Source organism: Quercus suber, unplaced genomic scaffold (assembly GCF_002906115.3).
Source record: "Quercus suber isolate HL8 unplaced genomic scaffold, Cork oak 2.0 scaffold_291, whole genome shotgun sequence".
Lineage (NCBI taxonomy): Eukaryota > Viridiplantae > Streptophyta > Magnoliopsida > Fagales > Fagaceae > Quercus > Quercus suber.
In genome coordinates this window covers 170,826-196,751 of record NW_027069747.1, presented here as the reverse complement: position 1 = coordinate 196,751, position 25,926 = coordinate 170,826, and the positions used below count along the sequence as shown (strand labels likewise).

At 31.3% G+C, this 25,926-nt stretch overlaps 2 protein-coding genes across 2 annotated transcripts; one reads left to right on the top strand and one right to left on the bottom strand.

Moving 5' to 3' along the window:
• The first annotated feature begins 1,203 nt into the window (after positions 1-1,203).
• On the top strand, positions 1,204-4,695 carry LOC112011810 (transcription factor SPEECHLESS). The gene is made up of 3 exons (XM_024044147.2): positions 1,204-1,613; positions 2,172-2,714; positions 4,537-4,695. The coding sequence occupies exons 1-3, from the start codon at positions 1,206-1,208 to the stop codon at positions 4,609-4,611; spliced, it is 1,026 nt and encodes a 341-aa protein (XP_023899915.2). The 5' UTR covers positions 1,204-1,205; the 3' UTR covers positions 4,612-4,695.
• A 6,455-nt stretch (positions 4,696-11,150) lies between these two features.
• LOC112011868 (probable WRKY transcription factor 53) lies at positions 11,151-15,787 on the bottom strand. The gene is made up of 3 exons (XM_024044207.2): positions 14,989-15,787; positions 14,775-14,903; positions 11,151-12,295 (listed from the first exon to the last, which is right to left on the bottom strand). Exons 1-3 carry the CDS (start codon positions 15,309-15,311, stop codon positions 11,653-11,655), a joined length of 1,095 nt encoding a protein of 364 aa, XP_023899975.2. The 5' UTR covers positions 15,312-15,787; the 3' UTR covers positions 11,151-11,652.
• Between the last annotated feature and the right edge of the window lie 10,139 nt (positions 15,788-25,926).

Here is a 25,926-nt window from a genome sequence, read left to right as displayed (position 1 = left end):
AAAAAGTAAAAATATAAATTAATTAATGAGGTCAAATAAAACTAAACAGAAATTCCATTTTTTTTTTTGGATGAACTAAACAGAAATTACATTGGCAAAGAATGAAAGTTAATGACTGGAAAAACAAATACAGAATGAATTGAAAATTATTAAAATTAGAAGATGTAAATTTATAATATAACATTTTTGTTATATTATGTATTTATGATATTATCGGAGTATTGATTTTCAAGAAGTTGTTCTACAATTTTAACAAAAAGTCACAAATAAATGTCAATATCATATAGTTAAAATAAATAATAAATATTGCACCAACACCCATAATTGAAAACAAAATGTTATATAAATTTGTGATATTTTGTTGTTCTAAGTTTCTCATTTTCCTCCACCTTTTATCTCTCTTTCCTAAGAGGACCANTGTTACATGGAAGAAGGATGGCTTCAATTGAGCTGGTTGAAGCCTTCTGATCATCCAGCCATATTAATTTAAGCATAGGTTTATATCCATAGCTTAGGCCACGCATGATATGCATAACGAAATATTTGAAGGAGTCTCATGATTTTTTCTTATACTTAGTGATAGCAAAGGAAAATCTTAAGAAAGTCGTTCAACTTAATAGATGACTCTGTAGCGCCAACAAGACTAAAACTATGAAGGGCGTAACCTACAGAAGGCATTGGATGTAGTAGTGGACCATTACCTAAAGGCTACAAGAGTTGTCAAGTTATGTATTTTTGTTACACTAATGGCCCCTAATGATCATCTAAGTCCCTATAAAAGAGCTACCCGGCCGCCCCATTTGCGAAGGTATGAGACACCAAAACTTTACTTCTACTCTTCAATCTATTCTTTGAGGTTTCTTGATTTAAGCATCAAAGACCATAAAGTTGGTATCACTCAAGTTCCCTCCGATACATTTTTTTTTTCCTTTTTTCTTTTTTGTAGGGTTTTGATAAACTTCCATCACCATTTTTTTGGATGAGTCACCCATTGAAGATTTTGCATCATCACTTTGCATTGCCATTGTCCTCTAACATAAGTTAAATTACATACACACATTTATAAAGAGATGAAACCAAAGTTGTGTTTTAGAGGGGGGTTTTCCTTTTCCTTTTGTCAGTCCCCACTTTTTCAAACCAAATAACTAAGCTTTTTTCCGACACTTTCTCTTTGCAGTTTGTTTGTTTCTTTTTGGGGGTTGAATATGGGTGATAGTTTGTCTGGTTTCTTTGATGAAAATGAGTTCGGAGAGAGCAACTTGGGCAGTGATGATCTTTTTAGTAATGATCTTTTTAATATCTTTGAGAGTCTTGAGGGTGTGGTGGAGTTTCCACCTATTGATGAGGTTGTGGTTGGGTCAGGTGAAGAAACGCCGAGACTGGTCTCTCAGAAATCCGCATCGTCCTGCAGTGCTTTGCAAGAGTCGGAGACTGAGTTTGAAATATCACCAAAGAGCAGGAAGAGGCCGAAGCTTATGACTTGCTCAGAGGAAGCAAACCCTGAAGGGCAACAAAAGGTGTCTCATATAACTGTGGAACGCAACCGAAGGAAGCAAATGAACGAGCATTTGTCTGTGTTAAGGTCACTTATGCCTTGCTTCTATGTCAAAAGAGTAAGCTGCAGCTTATTTGATTTTTTGCTAAATTTTTTTCTTCTTGAAGTTGTTTAACTAATGATGGTACTTTGAAATAAATAAAATTTTAATGAATTGTACATAACAAATAAGTTTAAAAATTAAAGTCGATCACAACTTAACTTTTTTTTTCTTGGCTTTAAACTTTTCTATGTATTTTGGGTTAGTTTTTGGATCACTATATGTGCTTGACTCTCCATCTTACCAACGCAAAGTCATTAGGCTTAATTTGGCACATAATTATATGCTTGCTTGGCTCTCAACTATACCTAAAATTCATTCGATTTTTGGAAGAGAAAGGCTTGAGGCACTTGGTAGAAATGTAGAAAGATTTTTACTTGCTCCTTTGCAAAAAAGAGAAGTGATAGGGTCACCTTATTATAAATTTTGGGACTCCTATTCATGCTTTGACTGTACCAAAACATCTAAGAAAAACTACAACTAAAATACAATCATTCATTTTGATTTCTTCCAAGTTACTTACAGTATATATTTATTTCTCTTGAATACTACTAAACTTAATCTTCTATGGTTTAGGGAGATCAAGCATCAATAATTGGAGGGGTGGTCGATTACATCAATGAGTTGCAGCAAATTCTACAATCGCTGGAGGCCAAGAAGCAACGAAAAGTTTACACCGAAGTTCTAAGCCCTAGGCTAATTCCAAGTTCAAGTCCAAGGCCTTCACCACTTAGCCCTAGAAAACCACCTCTAAGCCCTAGACTAAACTTACCCATTAGCCCAAGAACCCCACAGCCAACTAGCCCTTACAAGCCTAGGGTGCAACAAGGTTACCTCTCCCCCACAATGGCTACTTCACTTGAGCCATCTCCTTCATCTTCTTCCACTTCCTCCAATATTAATGATAATATCAATGAGCTCGTCGCGAATTCAAAGTCTCCAATCGCAGATGTGGAGGTGAAGTTTTCAGGTCCAAACCTTCTTTTGAAGACAGTGTCTCCTCCAATTCCTGGCCAAGCTATGAAAATAATTTCCACCCTGGAAGACCTCTCTCTTGAACTTCTCCACGTAAAGATCAGTACTGTCGACGAAACCATGCTCAATTTCTTCACCATTAAGGTAAAACAGTTTTACAGCTATTTTGCAGCTTTAAAAATTTTACACACTTCTTTTCCTTTTCCTTTTTCTTTTTCTTTTGGGCTTTAATTTTAGGTCAAAAGATTGTTATTAGCATTACAGAGTTAATATATATATATATATATACGCCCACACAATTCACCTTTTTTTTTTTTAATGAGAGCCCACAATTCACTTTAGTGTTGAGTATATGCAGAAATTAAAAGTATCTTCACAACTCTTAACCCTTTTTATTTATTTATTTTTTTTATGTCTTTTCCTGGAAGAGTCACTAGAAAAGTTATTTTTAAATGGGTAATTATAGGTTTATTGTGTACTTTCAATATAAACTAAGAATTTTCCTTTTTTATATTAAATTTATCTTATGAGAAAAGTTAAGAATGCCTTAAAAATATTAGTTTATAAACTATTTTAAAATTTTTTATGGAAAAGTAAAAAACTATTGATTTTTTGACACCTTTATATATTTTTCATTAGAGTCATGTTAATGGCTACCCTTAAGGTGATTGTTAATAAACCATATTTAAAAAGTTTTAATAACATTATAATAAGAAATATAAAAAGCTGTCAACAAATTAATTGTTTTATCATTTTTTCATAAAATGTTTTTAAAAATAGTTCTTAAACAATGGCCTAAGAGCATTTATTAACATTTACCTTTCCATAGAAGTGGTATTAAAACTTTTTTTAAATAATTCATTAACAAATACTCTAAAAGCATATGTTAACAAGACCTTTATTTTATTAATTTGGAGTGTTACGATAACTATTTTTAGAGAGTAACTTTTTTTTTTTGGGGGACGGTTTGAGGCATTTGTATTCAAAAAGGGTACAAGGGATACTATATATTATATTATATAATTTTTTATAAACTAATTTTTACTAATAAAAAATAAATATATAAATATTTGTTTCTTATTTTTTTTAAATTCACCAATAATATTAATTATAGCATTAATTTTAAAAATTATATAATAAAATTTATAATATCTAAAAGAAAAAACATATATATATATATATATATATATGTGTGTGTGTATAATGTCTTTAATATTTTTCCTTAATAATTTAGGAATCTACGGAAATGCACCTCATTTAATTCATTTCCTCACTCTCTCTCTCATAGGCACTGAAATTATTGTCTATAAGCTTTTAAATAGACAACTCTGTAAAAATTAGAGGTAGTTCAAAATCATAAATTTGTATATATAGAACAGAACCAACTTGAGTCCAGTACACAAAAGTATTAGATCTTTAGATGTTGACATATATCAAATATGGATTTTATTAATGTGTGCCTTAAGAGTATATATTAATTTTTATTTTTGAAAAAAATTTTCTCGAGACTTGAAAAAGTATTGACAGCTTTTTCAATTCTCGAAAAACAATTTCCAAAAATAGAAGACTTAATGTATACCCTTATGACACACATTAACCGGACCCATCAAATATTTGTTATCCAACGCATGTGCACTTCCGGAGTAAAAGAGCCACTGAAACACTGAACGAGGAAATTTGTGCATGGCAATATATCCAGTGGAAATTGTGTGCATGGTTGATTTGCAGTAATTTCAAAGTCCATATCTGTTAAAACTGGCGTTTTCGTAGTACTGCACTGGCCATTAAAGTTTAATGCACGTCTTGGAAACCACGAGATGTTGCAGAAAACTATGGTACCTTCCAGTCATTGTCCTCATATATTAATTTATTGAAGAATTGTTTTGTGTACACACACTGCTTTGATTAGATTAAATTCATTAACAAAAACTGGAAGCTAATGATTGGGTATGTCTTTGATTAATAGATTGGAATTGAATGTCAACTTAGCGCCGAGGAACTCGCTCACCAAATTCAGCAAACATTCTGCGAAGTCCACTAAGATAATTTGATGAGTCTCAACCCTAACAAGACCATTGTCTCTCACTCTCAGCTGAAGAAGTGCACTAATAAAAGGGAATGTGGGAAAGGCATTTACGGACATTCCTATTAACTACATTTGTAATTTTTAATCAGTCATGACCCTGTATTTTTTTTTAAACGAGGCTGAACTTTATTAGTAATACTGGTCATTTTCTATGATAGAAAATGACCTGTATTACTATATTAGGTAGTGTAACCCTCTTGTAACTGAGTTCTCAATATTTTAGTCAATCTATGAATTTCAATTTTCATTTCCAAAGTTCAAATTAAATGTCCACAAAGAGAGAGAGAGAGAGAGAGAGAGTTTCAATTTTCATTTCCAAAGTTCAAATTAAATGTCCACAAAGAGAGAGAGAGAGAGAGAGAGAGAGAGAGAGAGAGAGAGTTCAATTAAATGCCTTCAGCTACCATCCGTGAAGCAACATCTAATACGTGCATGCATGTATGCACAGCTTTGGAGATGAAAACTTCAAGGTGCATTTCTACCATGAGCATGTTTATATCTCATTATTGAAGAAACATTACTTTATAAAAAGAAAGAAAGAAAAACTTTGTGGTGTAATTGCTTTAAAAAGGGTGACTATTTTTATTGTTGCGTATTTTGACCATAGACAAATGTTCAATAATATGTTTTTCCCCAATCCATAAAAGAAAAGGTTGATACTGACAAAATGTTTTCTATCAAAATGTTAAGGATAATGTTAAACTCATTTCTAGTTTTACTACAAAATGATTATAAATTAACATGAAAATGAATTTGATTGATATCACTTTAGTAACATGCATGATAAAAATATATGAATTGCTTTTTAATGATTGGTGATAACATCAGTTTATTAGACTTATATAATAATAGTCCTGTTAACGAGTGCTATTAGAACAATTATTAATACTATTTTAAGAAAATTTTGCATTACTTTCATGAAAAATATAAAAAACTGTAAAAAAAAATTAATTATTTTTTCTTTTCTCATAAAAAGTTTTTAAAAAATATTTTTTAAACCAATGCCCTTAAGATATTCGTTAAACATCAAACTATTAGACAATATATTTTGTAATTTATTTTGGCCATGATCAGCAAGACATTGGTCCTATTACTGAAAAATGTTGATCCAAGCTTTACCCTATTATTTGTAATATTCTAGAACTTGGTAAATCTTATTCCGGATGTGAGTTTATAAATTAGCTGAGTTAGGAGAAATTTCAATCGATTCTCAAAGAAAAAAAAAGGAGAAATTTCAGTTCTACAACTCAGATTACTGCAACACTTACTCGTAGACTCAAAAGTCATTTCTCTGTTGTAATAAGCATAATAAGCATGAAGTCCCAAAATTCATCTTAGATTCTTGTAAGGTTGATTGCGTTGATGTTGGCTCCTCTGTTTGATTAATGAAACTTTAGATTAAAAAAATACCTTTATTAATTTAAGGATAGCTTTACATTGACAAAAGATACATAAAGCCTCGTATTGCTTGCAAAAATTTCATGAAGCCATTCCACCAAAAAGGGAAAAAAAAATCAAAGACTTGAACCTTAAAGGATTCTTGATTCTTTGTCATAACTACATCGTTTTTTTAGATATTAGAAAATTTATTACATAGCCTTTATACTCTGATGTTTCACCAATCATAAAGAAGTAATGTTAACATTCATTTATTATGTTTTGAAATATATCAATTACATTCATTATTAAGTTAGTTTGTAAAGATTATATGGTAAGTTTCGTAGTATCTTTAACATTTTCCTTTTATTTTTTAGAGAATTTTTCGCCCTTGTGAGTTGTGACTGAACCTAAACGGAATAATCTATATATCCCTAAATACTTGAACCATACAATTCACTACAAGACATATATGCATGGCAAAAGTGGCAGTCGACCATTGGTTCCTCACCTCATTTTTTATCTGCAATATTAGTTAATATTATGAAGAAGCATTCCCAATCAGATCTAGCACTAGATGTAACATAGGTTTTAAAAATTCTGAATGTTCCCCTAGTCTAATGTTATACGAGCCTAAAAAATAAAAATGTAAGTTTTCTAAATATTTGAGTTATTAATTCCTTCCAACTTCAAAGAACCCTATCCTTTTGGAAAAGCATAGAGTTTGTTGGAAACGATCTTATCTTAGCTTTAAACATTGATATTAATAATACAAAGATATTAATACAAAGAATCGACCAGGGTTTATATATTTCCACAACTATAAATACTTTTTTCTTAAATTAAGACCGGATATACCATAAAATATTATAAAATTATTCAATTGAGTTTTTTAGTAATTTAATTGTTTCAGTGGGGAGAAAGGATTTAAACCCTAATTATTCTATAAATGAAACAATCAATGTCACAAACACATAATTGCTTCTTGAAATTAATTGAAATGTCTTTTATGTGCAAATGGTAAAATCAAAAGACACCTATGTCCAAGATTTAACTAAACTCGGATTTCATTATTATTTTTGGGAAATTTTTTTATATGTTTACAAGAGTTGCACTCTTTTATATGCTAATGATTAGGTTTCGAAATTAATGCTAACACTAAGTTACACCCATTAATGAAGTAACTACTTCAATAAAACTTGTGTAATAATATTGCGTTAATATCTGTACTTACATGACGAGACATACTTGATATTCAAATTGTCTTAATTAATGCTGTATTTAAATACACTCCAACAGGTTTTGACATTCTTATTGTCTGTCTGACCTAATTTTAGAGTAGGGTAACACTATCTCATCAATAATTGTATGCCTTTTATTATGGCCTATTGTAATAGGGTTGGACATTCTTATTGTCTCTCTAACCTAAATTCATAGTGGGGATAGTCTACCCCAACTTTCTGTAATCTTGAGTTATGACATTCATGTATGTGTGTGGATTTTAATGCTTAACCTTTTGTTAGCTGCTGCCTTAACTAATTTTGTCTAGCTAGTACTAGTAGTAGTATTGTGATGAATCTAGGTATCTTATTGTAAATTGAGAAATACTAACGAATGCCTTTAGGGCACTGGTTAATAATCCATTTAAAAAAGTTTTTATGAGAAATGAAAAAAAAAAAAAAGTAATTAATATTTTGACAACTTTTTTCATTCCCATAAAAGTAGTATCAAAACTTTCCTAAAATAAATTATTAACTAATGCTCTAAGGGCACTCGTTAACATTTTCCTTGTAAATTTAATTTTACAATGAAAACCCTAACTTTTGAAATAATGCAAGCAAAAATAGGATAGACCCGTGTTCTGGATCTTTAAAGAGGTAATTAAAGCACAGTGAAATGAAAATGTATTTTGATTTTCACGAAGATTGATTGATTAAGAATCATAAAACCAATGGAAGATTACATAAAAGAATATTCATCCACAAATTATGAAGTTGTCATTGCTTAAATCGCTTTGTAATGGTTGCAAACTAATAATGATAATATGATCCACTTTTAAATATCACTCTATTGACAAGGATGGGGCTACGACCTACAGTAAAATTGACATATTTGGGTAGTTGAAATTGAATGCCATGAAGATTATAATACCTTCACTTTTATGTATCCATATATGGGCTATGCTATTAACTTCCTTTTTCATGCCCTTCACCAACTCCTGGGTAAATAGGATTGTAGCTTATGGACATATCGAAATTTAGCAAAAATAGGCATAACTTCAATGGTGAAGTGGGCCAAGAGACTCAAACATCCTACTACATCGAACATTGATGTGACTATCCCTCCCCCCCCAGGAAGATAACCATCCTTTTAGAAAAGAAGTTTCATGTTTGAAAAAGTAAAAATGAAGGAACCAGTTTAAAACTTAATAAATTCAATTCGTTTCATACTTTCTCCACTTGGGTGGACTAAGTCTGTACAAAATTAGAACTTTTGACATAAACCAACCCTCCTTGTAATCAACTAACACTTCATGGTGTTTTTAAAGGATAGATCACATTATATTTAGTGCTATCTCGGAAAACTTATATTTATGAACTTATTAAACTTAAACGATAAATTATATAAAAGTATCAAAAGAATTTTAATTCAATAACATAATTTTCCCTCATTTATTAGCTAGGAGAATCAGGATTCAAATTTTCATCCATTGTAATATCAAGTTACTTAAAAAAAATTTTAAATAAGTAATAATTTATTTATTTTTATACGTATATAAACTAAAGAGCAAAATTTAAGTACAGTACTTAAGTATTATTCTTTAAGTTCTCTTTTTAAAATTCAGTTATGTGACTATAATTAACTAAAAATACATTTTTATCTCATTAGAAAAAAAATCACATAGCTGAATATTAAGTGAGGAATCCAAAATACAGTACCTAAGTACTGTAATTAAGTTTTGTTTTAAACTAAATAACCTGAATAAGGTAATAAAAAGTTATGGTGAAATATGAGAAAATTTCACTTACCTTTCCGAAGTTTTCTATTTAATACACATACTTCTTTACTAGAGGAGAGGTGAGCCAAAAAAAAAAAAAAAAAAACTTTAAGAAAGGGTAATGTAATTCTCCGAGTGAATAAGAATATGATGTTTAGGTTCAATTGGGCTGACTCTTCTCAAGTTAAATTTTTGGGTAAATTTGTCACACCAGTTATAATAGATTTTGGTAATCCCTTTTTTTTTTCTTTGTGCTACTCTAGTCAGCAGTCAGCTCCAAATTAGGGTTATGGTCCCTTATAAATGCATGCCTTGAAAAGGCCCACTAACTAATTTCAGAAGAGAATTTATTAACTCAATTCAAGTTTGATTGAACTAGAATATTCTGATATGGTAGGCATTCAATTCTATAAGTAAATTTGGTGATGACTAGAGATTTTGGTGATGACTAGAGATTTTCCTACCATAACAAAAAGAACCAAAAACAAAAAAAAATTGGTGGGGTTCTTAATGAGAACGGTGGTAGGCCCAGTTCTTAGCAAAAAATAATAATAATAATAAAATGTGGTAGGCCCAGCTCGATGTGGTGTCCTAGTTTAGGGTGGCATGGGTCCTAGCTTAGATGAGACTAGTGCAAGGTCCATTACTGAGTTTTCAATCATATAGTAGCAAAAGCCCAATCAATTTATTTTGGGTCAACGGGCGGAGCCCCAATTAATCTCAAACGATGTTAAAAATGGAATCGAATACATTCAATAAGTTTTTACAAAAACCTGGGCCTGGATCTACAAGCATTTGAAGTTGAAAACTTTGTCCCTTCGTCGGTAATGATTGCTGGATCTTTAATGGTTCAGAGCCCAGATTTGTACTTTAAAGAATCAATGAGACTTGAATTAAAGAAACTCCCACGTCCACGTGAATTTTTTGAAAATTTACCTAAAATAAATTTTTGATATTAAAGGAAAATGTTAATGAATGTCGCCATTAGTTTATAAATTATTTTTAAAAATATTTTTATGGAAAAATGATAAAATAATTAATTTTGTTGATAGTTTTTTATATTTTTCATAATAGTAATATCAAAACTTTTTTTGTCAGGCTTAGGTTCAGTGTTCAGTAGTATTAGACCCGTTAAGATGATAATATGTGTTCATTTTTGGATATGTTTCACCATCTGACCGAGTTTAGTGCATTAGATGTACTAGACCTAATTTAATATAATTTATCAACAATTGTTCTAAAAATGCCAGTTTACATGATCCTTAGTTAAATCTATCATGGATTGTTAAGAGCATGATAAGTAAGCAGTGCAGTACGGAGCATACAGTTGTAAAAGAATTAATGGAGCAATCCCTGTGATAGTTTTCAAAGGCAAAAACAACACCTGCAATGAAGATAAATGACAATGTTGCAAAAAGATTCAAGCAGTTACAGGAAGTTACGAACACCTCTAGCTAGGAGATCTTTCCGTTGGTCGTAGGGCAGTGAAAAATTTATGCTCGTAAGTGTTTCCTTGTAACTTTCTGAATCAATTTAATCATATTTACTAAAGTTTGATTCCATTTTGTATTAGTGTGAAAGTTTAGGCTTTGATCAGTTTAATGCAAACCTTTGCATTAGTTTACTTCAAATTAATTTGTTTGCAATCTAATTTAGTCTTTTGAGATTCAATGGCACTGGAAACAACTGAGTACCCATTTCGTTACCGCTTTTTGGCCAACCAAAAAAAATACACATTTGTGGTTTCAAACGTAATTTAATATGTTTAGTAAAGTTATTGTTATAGTGCTTTTTGGGCCCGATAATATGATTTTTCTATGTTTGTGCATTGGATCAGGTGAGCAGCAATAACAAAACGCAATTTTAAAAAAGTAAAAATTAGAAATGTTAAACCAAATTCACCCTTTTTAATTCAGATAATTAGTCTGATATAGATAATCAGTCTGATAGCAAAAGGCCATAAATTCAGATAATTAGTCTGGTAGCTAATTTATGGCCTTTTGCACTTTGCAGCTTAACTTTACACCACCATCTCACAAAGATGAATACCCTGAGTGCTATGTTGTATCTGTTAAAAAAAATATAACTATTCAACAAGATCTTATTGAACCAATTAATCGGACTAATTATCTGAATTTAAATTGGGAAAAAATTACACATTAGACTATCAAAAGGATGTTACACGCTTCCCTATACTTTCATCCCCCATTATCTAAAGAATCAAAATTGCTACTAAGCAGAAAATACAATCATTATCAGGTCAACATCTTGAAAGTACTTATTAAGCTATTTGGAGCAAATATATCAATGTGTATTTTGCATTTTAAAGCCAAAAAAAAAAAAGTACTTTCAAACTGCAACCTACCTATGTTCACAACCCAAAATTCTTTAACCAATACCCAAAAAAAAAAAAAAAAAAACTTTTGCCCCACTCAAAGCAATAATTATGTCATACATCCAACATATATATCATCTCTTTCGTAATATGTGGATTTGTGGATTCACAACCTGCTTATTATGACAAATACGACACATATGTAAGATGCAAAAGTTCCTTCTCATCTTAGGAGACCTCACCACTTGTACGTAGACAAGCTTCTCTCTTTTATTGAAGCATGCAGTCAAGGAAAGAATCCGGAGCTCCCAAATGTGAAGTTGGGGTCAAAGTCCTGATCAAATGGAAAATCCAAAGCAGCAGTTGGAGAGTTTTTAGTTGAAGTTGCAGCAGACTCAGAAGTCTGCAAATTCTGGTGCACTGATCCAAAGCTATTCACCCCAGTTGGAGACACAGTGAAATAGTTAGTTCCAGATGTTGCAGGAGACATGAATGAAGGAGAAAAACTTCCCACAAAATTGTTATCGATCAGGGAGTCCGGGAACACTTGGTTTTCAACCTTGACGCTCGATGTAGAAGCAGCAGCAGGGAAACCAAACGAAGGAAATGGTTGCTGGTAGTGGTGAGCAGTGTCTAAGTTTTCAGTTTGGACTTTGAGGGCTTCCCTGAAGTTCAAGAGCATTTCTTGTGATAGTTGCTGAGTTTGTTGTGGTTGGTGGCTTAGAAGCGGAGCAGGGTTCACGCTGTTGATTGGTTCATGTTTCTCAGGCGATGCTGGGGCAGGAACAGTGTGGGTGGCTGAGGCTTGAGCACATGTGTGCCTTCCTCGGTATGTGATTTCAAACACATTCGGGTCTTCATCGGATCTTTGAACTTGCTTTGTAGCCAAACAACCTTGGACATTTCGATGTGTGCATCTATAGTAGCCTCTGCAAGTTGGAGCAATTTATTGTTCAGGTTAAAAAAAAGTTGTATAATGACAGAATAAGATTCTTGCAAAATTTTATTGGTTTTTATTTTAAAATTGTAATGTCCCATGCTCTAAATCCTGAGCCCACCACCAATGAGGACCCCATGAAAGAAGAGTTCCCTGTACACCACGCATCAGGACCACATGAAAGAATATATTCTTTACCACTTGGCCATATAATTAGGTGTAAAGGCTATAGTTTGTTTGCTTCCATAGGAACTTGGGCCACAGGTGTAAAGGTTGTAGTTGTTTGTTTGCTTCCATAGCCACTTGGGCCACAGGTGTAAAGGTTGTAGTTGTTTGTCTGCTTCCATGGCCACTTGGGCCATAGGTGTAAAGGTTGCAGTTGTTTGTTTGCTTCCATAGCCACTTGGGCCACAAGTCTAATAGTAATAGGTTATAATTCTGCTCCCTCTCTCATGTTGGTATTTCTTTAAGAAAATTCAACTTTAAAAAAAGAAAAAAAAAGGTGATAGTACAATAGGAAAAAAGATAATTGAACATTGAATGTCTCTACTAGAAATATAAAGAAATTCTAATTAATAGTGCTATTAGACTCTTAACAAAAAAAAAAAAAAAAATCAACTTTGAAGGGGTTATACTTTTTGGTTCCATATTGTTGATGGATTTAATAAATCTTTTTTTTTTTTTTTTAAATGATTTTCAAATAGAATAATGAAAAAAAAAAAAGTGTAGGCTTTCCAAATAATGGCAAATAAAAACTATTATCAATAACCTATTTATTGACTTTACAAATAGGATCATATTTGGTAGATTTTAGTTAGTTCAATTGCTAATATATCTTATCTTTAAATAAAAGATTTAATCACAAATATTGCAAATACAAACAAGAAATTCATTGATATTTACACATAATAGTAAAGAGTAATCATAATAAAGATGATGTTATAGGTTCAAGTCTTATCATATCTATAAAAATAAAAATAAATAAATAGTAATAATAAACAACATATATTCCAAAATGAAATAGAGAATGACCGGCCGCCAACTTTTTGAGAAGGGTATTAGTTATTTGTTGCTTGACATCAAAGGGCAGCTATTTAATTTGGAGGGATGTGCCTTAATTATTAGGTGGTGTCACTAGATCAGAAAACTAAAACGAAGAGTAAGAGCTTAACAAATTAATGAGCATGATGTAATTCTTTAATTTATTGATGCAGCATGCCATATATATATATATATTGATCGATGCATCCGACATAATATGCTAATAATAAGGAAACATGACATATAACTATATAATTAAGCATCAGTGCAATTACCATAAATGCTTTTAACATTTAACAATCTTGAATTGTCGGCAAGGGCTCAATGAGGATTTTTTAGGGGATCTAACTATAGTATCAAAACATATATATATAAAAGGAAGAGGTATCACAATATTTGTTCAAACTATTTTACTCGATCTCCCCAATTAGACAACGCAAAAATCTAAGGACCAATAAACTTGATACATTCAAATTTATGTTACGCCTCAGACTAATGAATCCACCATCTAAGTAATCTTGTGAGGGCAATACATAACTAAATTTAATATACACATACACATACCTTTACATTTTATATCCATGCATGCATGCATGCATATATGTGAGTGCATGCATATTTAGAAAATTATAAGTGAAACGCTTCATACTTTCAATGAAAAAAGATAAAAGTAACACCTCTAAAAAAAGTTCCTGATTCAATTTTTCTTCTTAAATTTTAATATTATCAGTTTTTATTAGAAATCGTCCTTTCAACATTAAGTACTTTAAATATTTAACTTTTATTATTTAAAAAAAAAAATTCAAGAATAGGAATGGATATATTCTTTATGTAATATTCTTATAATTTTATGAAATAATTTATGCTTCCTTGAAAATTCCAACCACTTGAATATTTGAATTTAAGGGAGGAGCATATTTGGGGGTGCCTGGAACACAAAACTTTTATTGATAATTATATTTTAATAATAGATGAATAAATTTTTCAAAAACTTGGGGGGAACCATGCTCTTTTAGACCTCTATCTTCCACTTCTGCCTTGACAACTGTTGGGGAATAAAAAGTCCAACAAGTACGCTATTCAGTTAAATCTTAACTGAGGCATGCAAACAACCATATGTTTAAGTGTATGTCTATTACCTAAATTATTCAATGCAATCATGAAATACTTGGCCAGAGAAAAAGTCAGGTTTACAGCCTTTGTTTTTTCTGCTTCTGATAAGTCAGATAATACAGCACAAGGACAAGAAAAAGCGGTTTCTGTGCTTTTAGTTACATCTAAAGTTATATACTAATAATCTTGTTATAGTTCACATGGATATGAACCATGGACAATCTTGTTATTGTTCAAAAACCACACAAAGCTTGTTATCAACTTATTCGAAAAGTACTATATATTAACCAAAATAGATTTAAGGAAAAATGTTGTACCTGGGATATTTGGCTCCAAGAATGTCTTTCTGCCCATATTTCCTCCAGCTAAAGCCATCATCAAGAGGTCCTTCAAGTCCCACCCCAGGGTTAACTCTTACTTGTCGTGTCCATCTTGGCAAGGTCTTTCTGAAACATTAAAAGTCCAAATATTTATACCCCAAAATTTACACAAGATTAAAGTCAACTCCTAGTTATATAGCTTTTAACTTACCTCTTTCTAGAGGCATCTCTTTGCTCCTGATCCTTGAGTTCTCGATCTGAATCCTCACTTCGTGGACTCCCCGTTAGAGAAGGTGGAGATTCGGACATTCGAATTGCACCTCCTATGGCTTGTGGCTCACTAACCGAGCTGCTCAAATTGAGCATTGAAAGTGCCTTTTCATAAGAAGATAAGATCTTTTCGACTAAGAATTCACGAGCCTCATGTGATGAAGATGGCACATTGAGATGGATTTGGAGCTGCCTAGCTAGCTCCAAGCCTTGTGCTAACTCACTTATGAGATTCTTTTGCTCCCAGTCTCCCATGTTATCCATTTATAAACCACACAAAAATATAAGGATATAGACAATGTTTGAGCAAATATAGCCTATAGTGTTGATAAGCTGATTTTGTTCAAATTGCCAGAAGTACTGGTTGCTTATATATGTTAGGAAGAAGAAGCATGAGAAACTGGAATAAATCAATCTTACGCCAAAAACGTGCTACTGGACAAAGAGCCGATATAATAAGGAAGCTAGAATATTGAGCATATGGAAGGTAAGCCAAAATATGAGTTTGTTTTTTGAGAATTTATGGTAAAAAAAGAGGCTACTTTTGCTTAGCTGCAAAACTTGGACACTGATTACAAAAAGGTTTTTTTTTTTTTTTTTTTTGGTATACGGGTTTCTTGAAAAGATCCAAAATAATAGTCTAAGACAAACAGAACAAAACAGAAACTGAAAGTGATTAAGGAATGCAATAAAGGCTGAATCTTGGAAGATGAACAAAGAAAGATGAAAGGCTGAGGAAGGAGGGAGTGTGGTATTTAAGGAATGTGCAAAATTTGAATGTTAATAAAGAAAGAGGAAGTTTGACCAAAGAAATGCCGAGTGGATTTTCCTCATTGAGACCAGTCTTTGGTCATAGGAATAGGAACAGTAAGAGGAGAGCTAAGTCCAATTGCTGACCATTTCTTCTCCTTCCTTCAAGTTCATTACCTATGTGCTAACTTTCTCTCTCTTACTTTTTGAATTGATGAAGGTCATAGAGGTCCAACCAAAGCCACAAAAAGACTAAAAAAATAGGAAAAGAAAGTCAGAGATGGAGCATGGGAAGAATCTTCAAACCTAGTTCCGCGTTACTACTACTAATAAAGTAATAATAAATAGTAAAGGGAAATAAATACTCTTTTAAAAAAAAAAAAACTATTACTGCTTCTAAAAAGTGAGAAAAATATGAGAAGACAAAAGTAGTGATGACATGAACGTGACGTTCACTTCAAACCTTTGCTTACGTTATAAAACACTTGCGACAAAAACAGAAGCGTATTTTGTGGCACGTGTAAACACTTTGAAGTGAGCAGCGCGCGATCACACGCAGTCTCCGCGGGCGTGATTCCCTAGGGCTGGAATATTCAACAGAGTTCTTCCACAGTTTTTGTCAATAATTCTAATGTTGCATATCAAGTAATTATTTGTCTCCTTCTCAAAAAAAAAAAAAGTAATTATTTGTCTTATTTATTTTGTGACATAATTAAAAATGTTATTCATCGGGAGCAGATGTTGGATATTATAAATTGAAAATCTCTAAAAAAATAAATAAATAAATAAGTAGCATTTACAAATTTTCACATATAGAATATCTTTAGAAGTTCATATGATAAAAGACATACAACATCTAACTCACATTAGAAAAATATATTTAGGTTTATTATTTATTATGTAATGGTCTATGAGGCCCAATTTAATGTACAACTCATCTAGATCTAACCCTAAACTCTACTACTCTATATAAACTCTTAGAATTCTTTGTACTTCGTTACACATAATACAATTGAACCATGTAAATCTCATATGTTTAATCACACACTCTCTCTCTTATATTATGCTTCTACGTCACTACAATATTTTTCTCCTTCAATTTATATTAACATGGTATTAGAGTTAATGATTCTTAGCCTTTAGGGGGAAAATTTTACATAAGGTTCTATCGTAGACATAAAAAATCCCACTTATACAACTGAACCATGTAAACCTCATGTGTTTAATCACACACTCTCTCTCTTATATTATGCTTCTACGTCACTACAATATTTTTCTCCTTCAATTTATATTAACATGGTATTAGAGTCAGTGATTCTTAGCCTTTAGGGGGGAAATTTTACATAAGGTTCTATCGTAGACAAAAAAAATCCCACTTAGTTTTGTCTAATCTATCAAAGCAATCACAAATCAACAAAGTAGCCCATAGTGCCTTCGCAGTCTAGTTACTACTAAACAACCATTGTCCTTACAATTTTATTCCAAACTCAAGGCATTATCAAGATTTTACCTTGAGGAGGAGTGTTAAAAATATATTTAGATTTATTATTTATGTAATCGCCTTAGAGGCCCAATTTAGTGTAAAACCCGTCCAAGAACAACACTAGACCCTACTGTTCTATATAAACCCTATTAGGATTCTCTAGACTTCATCACACATAATACAGTATAATCATCAAGGCTTTATATCGTAGACACCATTATTGTAAAAGTTTTATATCGTATAAGCTAAAGCGTGTAATTATTGTGCGTTCCATCAATCTCTCATTTTTACACTTCTGCATCAATACAGTATTTATCTTCTTTATATTAACATGAGAGGCTTGGGTTTAGTGCATCTTATGTACAAGACAGTACTAGACACAGACTATGTCCCACTCACATAGAGTCGTTCCAAAAGTCCTTTTGCTTTGTTCTCTTTCCATTTAATTCTCTCTTTTTTATTTTTCTTTTTTTATTTAATAAAAAACCATTTAATTCTTTCTTAAAAAATAATAAATTGAAACTTGGACTTGGATTCCATTGGTCTTCCCGTCATGGGTGAATAGGACATGTCTGTTGGCAAATCCACCTCTTCACAATTATAATATATCGTTAATGTATGGTATTAACATCAATCACACGGTTTTTAGCTTTATTTAACTCCATGTGCTTATCCATTATCCCTCAATTGTATATATTATAATCGAACAGTAACATAACATTATAATACTACACAGTATGTTTTTGAAGATTGGTAATAATAATGTTTATGTTATAAGAGTTCTAATTGAAGTCTTTTGGTGTTGTAAGTTGTAACAAAAATGTGAAATGAATCAATTCTTAGTTGAAAATATCTATAGATAATGAGCGAGTTATCCTCAAACCCAACTTTTAGAAAAAAAGAAAATATTTATATTATTTTTGGATTTATCACAAGCATCCTATTTCATGCTTTTTTTTTTTTCTTTTTTAATGAACAAAAAAAAGGGTCGGGGCCTTATTTCATGCTTCTTATACAGTATTTTTGTGAATGTGTTATGTGTCGTTTCAATTCAATTCAATATATATATATATATATATATTGTGAGTTTTGATGAGTGGGCTAGATTCCTTATTTAATTTAATGCTTCTTGTTTCTCAAAAAAAAGTGTAATGCTTCTTATGTTGTACTACTATGAATGTGTATATAATTCAAGTGATGAGTGAGCTAAATTCCAATTAAGCATGACAAATAGAGGGTCAAACAATCACAATAAAATCACCTGTATCAAAAAAACAAAACTTAATTTCAGAGCGACGTGTGAAACCTATCGGATTCAATTCAAAACTTTTAGTATGAAAATCAAGCAACTCAGGCTTTACTAAGACCATGAGGCATGAGCTAATGATTAAGGTGGATTTTTAGATTACGTACTGTTTTTGAAAAGGAAAATCAAACCAAAAGGGAGTACAATAGATCCGCCAACAAATCTTAAAGATTGTTTGTAGCGTTCATACAAGAGCAAAAGCATGGAACTCATGCATGAACTAAAATACAAAGAACCTCATGCAAGACTGGCATATATTGGAACTTGTCCTAACAACATATGCAATACAAATGAATGTATTTTATATATGATGTAATTGTCTTCCTTAAATGCCATAGGCCTTCCCAACGAAATTGGACCTTTCTTCGATTTGGTCACCTTCCATGGAGGCAGGGGCTGTGGAAAAATTCAAATAATAATTCTAAATAAATTGGACCTTTCTTCGATTTTTATTTTTCTTTTAACTTACTTTGTGGTTTATAAAAAAATATGTTACTCAAACGTGTTTCCTGATTTTGGGATTGTAAACTAGTTTAGTTTGCAACATGGGTGAGGAGTAAAGAAATTAGTTTTCCTCGTTTTAAAAATACAAAGCAGCTGGCTTTTGTTGGTTTTTTTTTTTTTTTTTCTTTCTAAATAAATACAAAGCAGATAGCTAGGCAGCTGGCTTAGTGTGAACCTGATAGTTAAATAAGCTTAAACTTTTTGAGAGATAGTTTCAGTCTGTGATATCTGCTGCTGATGATTCTCTTTATATTTAGATTAGGACACAAATTGTTTTTTTTTTTTTTTTTTTTTTTTGTAAATTGGTGTAGGCAGAGATTGAAACCCAAATTTCTTCTTCTAGAACAATAAACTTTACTAATTGAGCTAACTGAAACTCACTTAAATAAGTTTAAACTAAAAACAAAAGGCTAATCTACACTCACATTTATATTATTGTTTACTATTATGTGAACTTTATAATTTGGTCTGATATCTGCACGGACTTATTCTATCCTTACATATACAAAAGTTTATGTTGATTGCTCAAAGTTTGAAACTTTGGAGGCTTCAACGGATGGATGCACAAAATAAAATATTCCCTATCAGTATATAAAGAACTTTCCTTGTAAGTTGCTCAAAAGAAATTTACATGCCTGCATCCACCACGAATAAGCAATTGTTTCTTTTTCGCACATGCATGCATGTAGTTTATTGGACAAAGTTTAGCTACAAAATTGGTTGTAGCCTTAGGCTACAAACTCACTTAATAAAATAAATATTACTGTATATTTTGAAAATCTAACCGTTGAATTACATGTTCTTTATGCTCTTAATGCACATGTCAATTTTTGTATTAATCGGATATCATTTACTATATAATCTATAATCTTATATTTTATGTATAATTTTAAATTATAAAAATTTGCAATTTAAAAATTTATTGATGACATAGCTATTGATCTTTAATTTTCTTGAAATTTTGCAAACATGGAGGATATAAGAAGAAGATGAAATCCAGTGGTGGATTTGTCAAAATTCACCTCCAATAAAAAGATATTGAGTGAATTTGTAACCTAAGACTACAATCGATTTTATAACTAAACTTTGTCCTAGTTTATTTTAGGCAAAAACACCTTCTTCTTCTTTTTGTCCCTATATTTTGGTCATTTTTCAATTTCATCCTCAATTTTCACAACTTTTATTTTAGTTTTTATATTTAAAACTTATTGTCATTTTGGTCCATAATGTCATCTCATTAACAAAAAATGTCCCAATGACTGACGATAATTAAGTTTTTAATATGAGATATTTTTTTAAGTGAGATAATAGTAGAAACGAAAATGATAACAAATTTAAAAATATAATTAAGGACCAGCTTTGAAAACTTCAGTGCTAAATTGAAAATTTGGTAAAGATTAATATGAGGACAAAAAAAAAGGTGTTTTTGCTTATTTTATAGTATTCATATGAGTTATAATTATATATAATTTGTTATTTTATATTTTATTAATTTTTTAATTCATAAAAAAAAAAGGTGTTTTTGCTTATTTTATAGTATTCATATGAGTTATAATTATATATAATTTGTTATTTTATATTTTACTAATTTTTTAATTCAAAAAATATTATATTAAATTAAAACAAACCATTAATTAACCAAATTTAAATATTTGAAACTTTTGTATAAATAAATTATATTGTTACGTATATTCCTATATATAAAAATAATGATATTAATAATAATATGATATAAAATATTAATAAATGAACAAATCTGGATATCCGCATTCCCAAACAGTTTTTTGAATTCAACGAAAAAGAGAACCGGAGTTCCTCTTCTAGGCATCGTAGGCAACATCATGAGGAAGAGTCTCATCATTACAACACAAGAAAATCAACACAGCTAACACATTTAGCAAGGGCACGAGCCACATCATTGCCTTCCTTTTAATCCACTTTCTTGGGAGATAACAACTTAGGGATACTTCAGTCAAATAAATAAATAAATAAATAAAACAACTTAGGGACACTCAAATTAAACTTGAAAGCTGATTTCGAGTTTGAGTTCAACCATGTTATATTAACCACTCAATTGAAGTCTCCCAAATATGTTATCCACTCAACAATTAGCACTAAAATCGATAGTTCAAGAACAAGTGTTCATCAGTACATCCCACCAGGTAGAGCAAGGGAGACTCTAACGTTTGCTCCGCACACGTAAAGGGAAAATTTATTGTAATATTCATACATGAGGAGTGTGGTTGGTTAATAATGAAAGCTCATATTAGATACAAATAAAAGAGGAATGAATGGTTAATATAATATAATTAGGCTCATGCATATAAGTTTAAGATTTTGGGTTAAATTGTGTCATATGAACTACTCAATTAGAGTCTCCACAACATTTGCATTGCTGAGAATAGTAGAGGCATACCAACAACCTTCTATATCAGCAATGTTGATTAGGTCAAAACAAACTTTTTGTCACCTTCCACCATAATACTCAGGAAAATTTCCTTTTTTTTTTTTCTGATTGGAGAGCCCATACTATATAACAACAATTTCTGTAGATTGTTAATCACATGATACAAGTGAATCCTAGAGCATACCTGAGAATAACACAACCATGTTCATTTTTGGCAACCACGGCTAAGGAGGAGAACACTTTGGCCACAGTTGCATATGACATTGCCATTGAGAAGAATTAATTTGCTTTTGGACCTCAACGAAATCCTCCAAAACTGTATGTTGCTTGAATCTAAATCATGACCTCAAATTTATTGTTATGGGCTATATTATTCTGTTGGATTCTAAGGTTAAGGCAAATTGAAGACCCACTTGATGGTATTGATGATATCTGCTTTGTTGGAAATGTGGAGTCAATCATGTCTCAGCCCCAACAACTTCCAAACTATATAGCTGTAGCCATTGAGTGCCGGAAGAAGATAAGAATAAAAGTCTCAACTCTCCATAAAAACATTTTTAATCTCTCTCAAATCTTCAATTGCCATAATTTCTGCTAGTCAATTAATGTCACTATTACTGCCATGCATCTAGGGGCACCTAATTTAGTCTGAAAGCATACTTGACTAAGAATTGACCTCTTGACTCCTTGGACCATATAAGTTTCTCATCTCTTAATTAGGCCAAGGGATTGAGATTCCTTTTATGGCATGAATGGGCTCAATAATTTCAATGTCAAATCATTCCAGCAACAGAGTTTCCTTCTAGTTATTTCTTCTTTGCCTTTCGCATATAATTACACCAATTACCACAAAACGAAAAGTATAGTAGGCCTAGATTTTACTTTAACTAGACGTAAGCTGTTTATTTCATAAAGGACTCCTTTGAATTCATAATGATAAAACTCTAATGTACTAGAAATGTTGTAATATTTATGTGTGAGTTGTGTGATTATTGATTAGTTGATTATTGGATTCTATATTGAATAATAATAATAATAAGAGTGAGTAATCAATATAAAATAATAATTGGATCAAACCCATTAAATTAAACTTTTGGGTTAACTAACATCTTTATATGTTATATTAAGACCTTCATTGAAGCCTTATTTCCCCAACAAGTGATATCAGAGTTGATGGTTTGAATGAGAAATTATTTGTTAGTCAGTCTTATCAAATAGAACAAGGAAGACTTTCATGTCAGCTCCACTAATGATTAAGTAAAGATTCTACTAGTGATGATTCAAGGCAGTTGTGCATGTTGGCAACTCCCGCAACAACAAGAAAGACTCCCATGTTCACTCATTGGAAAAAAAAAAATTCTCCTGACTTGTGTTCAAGAGAGAGACTAATTAAAGTGCAAATATGTGAAATAAGAGATTTGATGTAATATTCACATATGAGTCGTATAGTTAATTAAGTAGTGAAATTTATATTGGATTATAATGGCAATAACAAGTGGATAATATAATATAATTACTAATTAATTTAAAACTAATTTACTTAAACTTTTGAGTTAAATGATGTCATTATTTGTACTTAACACATCAATTGAAGTATTATCTCCCCAAAGCAAACCATAAGACATACAATTAGTCAATTACACTACAAAATTGATTACATTGTCTCAATCTCAATTTCCATCCGGAGATATTTCCCTATGGTTTATAATTTTCTAATCCAGAACTAGAATAACTTTACTCTTTAGAAAACACTTGTAGTTTTATGTCTTTAATTATTTTAATTTTTTTTTTCTCTCCTTTTTCGAACCCTTGTCTGAAACATTCAAAACTAGATTTTGGACCAATTCAACGTCAATGCTAAGCTCTCGGGGAACATGTTTTATGAGGGAAAAAGTATCTAGTCTAATAAATGGTTTGAAAAGTGAAAAAATCCGTAATCCCTTCGAGACGGGGAATTGCTGAGTAAGTCATCGAGTAGAAAGTCTTCGTTCGCCTGTAGCCGCAATTTTGGGTTTCTAGACTTCTTTTTTTTTTCTTTTCTTTTTTTTTTTTTTCTTTTTTTTGAGAANCTTTTTTTTTTTTTTTTTTTTTTTGAGAAATGGGTTTCTAGATTTTGCTTTTAAGACCAAATGCACGTGGACCACAGGTTTCCAAAAAATAAAAACAAAAAATGTGGACCAGGCTTTCTACCTAATGTGACTTTTTCAATCTTTCCCTCAAATTGGATTTAGAGGAGAAATAACAATTAATTTGTTTCGATAGAAAATGCTTACTTAAAAATAATTTTTTCTTTGAAAAATGGCTTTCACAAAAGTGATTATTATGTTTTTCTCTGTTTGATTGCAATTCTTATAACGAGAAAAGAAACTATTTTCAATTATTTGGCTTGCATGGAGAATCATTCATATTTTTGTAATTTTAAATAATTGTATGATCAAAAAAATTTGATTCACAAATATAGACCTTAAATAGAAAATGGATTATATATTTTTAGGCCATGTGGGAGCTTCAAATGAGTAAATATAACCTAAATTAGTAATTTACATGAAAATTTAAGTTGGAAAACAAATGGTTTGAGTAATGAGTAATTATTAGGTACTCTTAAAACACGGTGAAGTAGTTCTCCCTCCTTTAACATTCATGTTCATCATACTAAGTAAATTCATGATGAAATTCATCATGAATGTAAAAGAAAGAAACACCGCATCATTGTAATTTGGGAGTACCTAATATTTTCCTTGAACAATAAGGGTTATTTTGGGAAAAAGCCAATTATCGCTCAATACCATTAATGGTTGGTGAACAACTAGTTAAATGATGGTCAGTTGTTGATCTATGGAGAGAGAGAGAGAGAGAGAGAGAGAGAGAGAGAGAGAGAGAGAGAGAGAGAGAGAGAGAGAGAGAGAGAGAGAGAGAGAGAGAGAGAGAGAGAGAGAGAGAGAGAGAGAGAGAGAGAGAGAGAGAGAGAGAGAGATTAGGCTTGTTTTCCTTTGATTTGCGATTTTCATCATATCAAACCTCACAATATACTCAAAATCTAGTTTTCCTTTGATTTGCGATTTTCATCCCTCACAATATACTCAAATCTAGTTTCCTTTGATTTGCGATTTTCATCATATCAAACCTCACAATATACTCAAAAATTTTTCCTAAATTTTTCTACTTAAACAAATAGAGAGAATGTGACTAAGATTTCCAATGACTCATTTACATCCTTTGCCATCTCCAATGACAATGTTGAGCATTCTATCCCTCATCCCTGATAGAATGTATACAGAAATAAAAATGACTAAGCTAGTTAAACTTAGACTAATTGCAAAAACACCTTCTAAGTTTGAGATTATTTTGATTTTGTTCACTATGGTTTATAATTTTAGATTTTTTATCCCTAACATTATATGGTATTTTGATTTCAGTTTTTTTCCGTCTATAGCCATTGCTAAGGTAGTCATTAAATGACACCTCAGCTCAAAACATAGTCTTAATATATCAAAACTATGTTGCTTTGATCACAGGATATGAAAGAAAGAAAAAATTATTATTATCTAGATTTTTATCAGGTTTTTTTTATTATAAAGAATTATTATAGATAAACTTCCAAAACTTCGACCACCCACCACCGGTAAAGATCCATCCAAACCACATAGTTCAACAAAAGCATAGTCGGGACTCAAATTTTGAAGCCACCCACAAACCAATCTCATAGTAAAAAAACAAAATAACCGCTCAATCTAAAAAATGAAATTAAAAAAAAAAAAAAAAAAAAAAAACTAGTAGCTTTGCAAAGATTTGTTTCTCTAGCTATATAGCTTTTCATTCAATTATATATGAATCAAATTAATCTTACCCCTCTCTCTCTCTCTCTCTCTCTCTCTCTCTCTCTCTCTCTCTCTCTCTCTCTCTCTCTCTCTCTCTTCCCTTCTTTTGTCGACAATGACAAAGATAATGATTCGTCCCTTACAAAAGAAAAAAAAAAAATTTAATGCACAGTTCAACTTATCATTATGAAACTCAAATTTGGATTCAAAGTTTGATTGCTTTGGGTTGATTTTGGGGGGACTATAGCTTTTGGCTTGCTATTTTTCAGATTCAACTCTATCCGTCTATAAAGATCATATCTTTTGAGTTTTGCCATTGTTTCTATTCTTTAGTTTGCAATATTCTCACCAAACGTGGACAATTTTCTCTGCATCACATCCACTTGGATCAAAACCCATGACCGGCCTCTATATCTATGCCTAATCATTTCAATAACTCTTCACAAAAAGTAAATATATTATGCACAAATGGTGGTAGATAGAGAACTTACAGCAAATTTAGCTGTAAACAAGGGATAGGTAAGATAAAAACACAAATTTGCTGCTAGATGAGAAGTCAACATGAATGGTGGAAAACCTTTTTCAAAAGTTAGGAATAATGAAAGGAAATT

What these genes read in the sequence shown, in the direction of transcription:
- LOC112011868 (XM_024044207.2), bottom strand. Translation starts at nt 15,311, where the DNA reads ATGGATAACATGGGAGACTGGGAGCAAAAGAATCTCATAAGTGAGTTA. An exon ending in AGAGATGCCTCTAGAAAGAG is followed by an intron (nt 14,904 to 14,988) that starts GTAAGTTAAAAG and finishes TTAATGTTTCAG; the next exon opens with AAAGACCTTGCCAAGATGGA. An exon ending in CTTGGAGCCAAATATCCCAG is followed by an intron (nt 12,296 to 14,774) that starts GTACAACATTTT and finishes TCCAACTTGCAG; the next exon opens with AGGCTACTATAGATGCACAC.
- LOC112011810 (XM_024044147.2), top strand. Translation starts at nt 1,206, where the DNA reads ATGGGTGATAGTTTGTCTGGTTTCTTTGATGAAAATGAGTTCGGAGAG. An exon ending in CTTGCTTCTATGTCAAAAGA is followed by an intron (nt 1,614 to 2,171) that starts GTAAGCTGCAGC and finishes TCTATGGTTTAG; the next exon opens with GGAGATCAAGCATCAATAAT. An exon ending in TCAATTTCTTCACCATTAAG is followed by an intron (nt 2,715 to 4,536) that starts GTAAAACAGTTT and finishes TTTGATTAATAG; the next exon opens with ATTGGAATTGAATGTCAACT.